The sequence below is a fragment of the Prunus dulcis genome, chromosome 5, assembly GCF_902201215.1.
Source record: "Prunus dulcis chromosome 5, ALMONDv2, whole genome shotgun sequence".
Classification (NCBI taxonomy): Eukaryota; Viridiplantae; Streptophyta; class Magnoliopsida; order Rosales; family Rosaceae; genus Prunus; species Prunus dulcis.
This window is the reverse complement of record NC_047654.1, coordinates 4,573,202-4,577,563: the sequence shown is the minus strand read 5'-3', so window position 1 is coordinate 4,577,563 and position 4,362 is coordinate 4,573,202. Positions and strand designations below refer to the sequence as shown.

At 38.4% G+C, this 4,362-nt stretch overlaps 1 protein-coding gene across 1 annotated transcript; it reads left to right on the top strand.

Annotated features, from left to right (window-relative positions):
- Positions 1–1,553: 1,553 nt before the first annotated feature.
- LOC117628874 lies at positions 1,554–3,781 on the top strand. Its single transcript, XM_034361428.1, has 2 exons — positions 1,554–3,127; positions 3,202–3,781. The coding sequence occupies exons 1-2, from the start codon at positions 1,554–1,556 to the stop codon at positions 3,779–3,781; spliced, it is 2,154 nt and encodes a 717-aa protein (XP_034217319.1).
- The last annotated feature ends 581 nt before the right edge of the window (positions 3,782–4,362 follow it).

The window sequence follows — 4,362 nt, the reverse complement described above, 5'->3', positions numbered from 1 at the left end:
AGAGCATAGACTATGAAATAATTGGCGGAGAATTTGCATTTGTCAAATGAATCTTTGATTCATATATTAAACAAGACTAATCATCGCCAAGTATCACTTATTTTCTGGTGTTTATAAGATGCCCATAATTTCTCCAATAATGCTATGTATAAATCACTCCTCTAAGGGTCCATCTGGTAAACTGCTTTTAAATCATTTTCACAAAATATTTTAGAAAAATAAAAACGAATTTATACTTCTAAGATCCGAGAATGCGTTAGTTAGTTTAATTCAAACCAGTTTTCAAGAACGAAACGAGGAAAAAAAAATGTCCATCCAATTTCCCCAAAATGTCTATTAAGTCAAGATGTGAGTTTCTATCACAAATGGTTAATATAACACAAAATATCCATATTTGAAGAACCAACCAACTCCATTAATATTTAAAAAGAAAACAAAAAAGAGAAACCAAATACAGAGACGTACCAACACAAACTCTCTACGTACACAAAGGAAAAAAAGACACCACTTATGTAACTTATAAGCTTGCACACGATCTAACGCATGGATCCATCCATCCAGTAGTAATTGGCTTAGTAATTATGGCGGTTGCAAGACCTATCGGTGGGGTCCTTGCAACCTGGTGGGATGTTTTTGTTTTCCCGACCATGGCAGGGATCGTCCTTACCAAATCGGTTGCAGGATGCAGAGCTTCCCCTTTCTCTTGATGTATCAGTGGGGTGGTAGCTCAGATGCACCGATACGTCAGTTTAGAGGGGTATGCTCGTATTGGATACAGCTCCGATACGATACGGCTCCGATACGTATCTGATACGCCACGTGGCGTATCGTTGACTTATATGGCATGTTGACTTCTCGATACGGATTCGATACGGTCGCGATACGGCATCGATACGTCTGGGGGTAAAAATGAAAATATTTGCAGACTTTGGGGGTGATTTTGAAAGTTTCTAAACATTTGGGGTTAAAATGTAAAAATACAAACTATAATTTCATATTGCTGTCTGTCGAGAGGCTAGGTTTTTGGGGTTTCATTTCAACAGAACAGAGGCCAAACAAAAGAGAAGAAAGAAGAAGAAGAAGAAGAAGAAGAAGAAGAAGAAGAAGAGGGAGGAGAAGGAGCCGTCGCTCGCACCCAGCAGGCAGCTCAAGGTTTCTTTCTTCTTCACAGGCAGCTCAAGGTTTCTCTTCTCTTCTTTCTTTGAATAATCTGCTATTGTTATCTTATATGGCTTTGGAACTTGGGTATTGTTGGAACTTGAAGTTTGGGTATTGTAACTTGTATGGTTGGAACTTGGAGTTTGAGTTTGGGTATTGTTGCTGCCTACGAATTTAATTGGTTTGGGTACATAATTTAATTGGTTTGTGAAGTCAGAATTTTTGTTAATTAGATTACAGCTGCTTAGTGCCTACGAATTTAATTGGTTTGGGTATATAATTTAATTGGTTTTTGAAGTCAGAATTTTTGTTAATTAGATTATAGCTGCCTACGAATTTTTGTATATGTATTAATTGGTTTTTTTTATTATCAAACTTTATTTGATTCACAGGAAATGAATAGTGTGGGTAGTTCTAGTGATGGGAATACTAGTAATAATAATGGGGAGCATGGAGATAATGATAATACTCCTTTATGGAAATATGTCAAGAAGCTTGAGAAAGATGGTAAAGCCGGTGGCAATACTTCATTCCAATGCAACTATTGCCAAAAAACTTTCAAAGGATCATACTTTAGAGTGAAGAGTCACTTGTTAAAACTCAAAGGCAATGGAGTTGCTAGTTGCACTAAAGTTACAAATTCTCATTTGATGGAGATGGAAAAAGTAGTGGAGGAAGCGGAATTGAGGGTTAAAATGGCACAACTTAGAGATGTACCCTTACCCACCTCCAACACTTCAAGTCAAGGAGGTTCAAGTAGTGGTTTGGGTATGAGTTCAAATTGGTGTAGTGACTCAAAGAAGAGGAAGGGTAATCCTATTGAGAAAGCATTTAACAATAATCTTAGAGAGCAATTAGATGGTGAGATTGCAAGAATGTTTTACACTGGTGGCTTGTCATTTCAATTTTCAAGGAATCCTCATTATGTGAATGCCTTTAGAATTGCTTGTAGTAAAACACTTCCGGGTTACCAACCCCCCGGTTACAATATGTTGAGAACTACACTTCTCCGAAAAGAGAAGAATAACATTGAGGAGTGTTTGCAACCAATGAAGAGGGCATGGCAAAGTAAAGGGGTAAGTGTTTGTAGTGATGGGTGGTCGGATGCACAAAGAAGACCTCTCATTAATGTGATGGCCGTTTGTGAAAGTGGGCCTATGTTCTTGAAGGCAATAAATTGTGAAGGTGAGTGTAAGGATAAATTTTTCATGGCGAACTTGCTTATTGAATCAATCCGGGAAATAGGTCCTCAAAATGTGGTCCAAGTGGTCACCGATAATGCTCCGGTTTGTAAGGCGGCCGGACATATTGTTGAGGCAAAGTTTAAGCACATCTTTTGGACACCATGTGTGGTTCATACTCTCAATCTTGCTTTGAAGAACATATGCTCACCCGTGCCAAGAAATCCGGAAGTGTATGAGCAATGTAGTTGGATTTCAACAATCTCAAGTGATGCATGGTTTATTAAGAATTTTATTATGAACCATAATATGAGGTTGTCAATGTATAATGATCATTGTAAGTTGAAGTTGCTCTCCGTTGCCGAGACACGTTTTGCTTCTACAATTGTGATGCTTAGAAGATTTAAGCAAGTGAAACAAGGCTTAGAGCAAATGGTTATTAGTGAGCAATGGGACATTTATAAAGAGGATGATGTGGTAAAAGCAAGAACGGTGAAGGAAAAAATATTGGATGAGTGCTTTTGGGAGGACATTGATTACATACTTAACTTTACTTCTCCAATATATGAGATGCTTAGGTTGAGTGACACGGATATGCCTTGTCTTCACTTGATTTATGAGTGGTGGGATAGTATGATAGAAAAAGTGAAGACAATTATATATCGAAAGGAACGCAAGCAACTCAATGAAGAGTCAATGTTCTTCAATGTGGTGCATGAAATTTTGGTGGACCGATGGACCAAGAGTAGCACACCACTCCATTGCTTCGCACACTCTCTAAATCCTAAGTAAGTCTTTACTTTAGTAAATTTCTCCTTGTGTTTATCATTATAATTTTATAATTCTTATAATATACTTCTAGGTATTATTGCAAGGAATGGCTTGATATGGCTCCTAATCGTTGTCCTCCACATAAAGACATTGAGATTACAAGGGAGAGGAAGAAATGTATTGAGAGATTCTTTTCTAATGAGGTGGAGAGAAGAGCGGTTAATGAGGAGTATGCCTCTTTTTCGGCATGTATTGAAGATTTTTCGGGTATGGACTCCATGAAAGATAGAGGTTTCATGGCTCCGGTAAAATGGTGGGTTATCCATGGAGCTTCCACACCAAAACTTCAAACCATAGCATTGAAGCTACTTGGACATCCTTCTTCCTCCTCATGTTGTGAAAGAAATTGGAGCACTTACAACTTCATTCATTCTATTAAGAGGAACAAGATAACACCGGAAAGAGCGGAAGATTTAGTATTTGTGCATAGCAATCTTCGTCTCCTTTCAAGGAAAAGGCCCGAATATAAAGAAGGGGAAACTCATATGTGGGATGTTGGAGGCGATGCATTTGATTCCATGGATTTGGAAAATGCCGGAGTGCTTGAGATTGCAAACCTCTCTCTTGATGAACCGGACTTAGAAGGCATCATATTTACCCATGATGAATGAAGTTAGAGCTTTGAGAAGTGATTTCTAATGTTTTAATTTGTGCTTTGTTTATGGATACTTGTATTTTGTGTGTTTTGGTTAATTTTTGCGTTGTTTATGGAGATTTGAATGAAGTTATGTGTTTTGTTAATGTTTTGAAATTATTATTGGTGAAATATCAATTTTCAAATTTTCTAGTTATATTATTTTTAAATATATATATTATTTTAATCGCCGTATCGGTGTCGTACCCATATCCTATTTTTTGGAGATTTACCGTATCGACGTATCGTATCGTATCGTATCGCCGTACCCGTATCCGTATCGGTGCAACATAGGGTGATAGGAACCGCCATCCTTGAGGATCCTTATGCCAAATTCCGAGCCCAACATGAACTCCAAGTCAAAGTCCAACTCCGAGTGAGCAATCCGGCATGCCGTGTCGGTAAGGCCGTTGCAACGGGAGGCAGAGTAGCCACCGGTGATGACACTGGTGTTGATGTGGATGCCAACACCATGGCTTGTGGTGAGCAGTGCCGTGGCCATCATCACCATCATCAGCTTCATAGCTCCTCCTGAGTGACTCATCTTTTGTTTTTTTT

Bases quoted from the DNA above. Each gene is read 5' to 3' on its own strand.
- LOC117628874 (XM_034361428.1), top strand. From the start codon at position 1,554: ATGAATAGTGTGGGTAGTTCTAGTGATGGGAATACTAGTAATAATAAT. The intron at 3,128-3,201 runs GTAAGTCTTTAC...ATATACTTCTAG, and splicing joins GCACACTCTCTAAATCCTAA to GTATTATTGCAAGGAATGGC.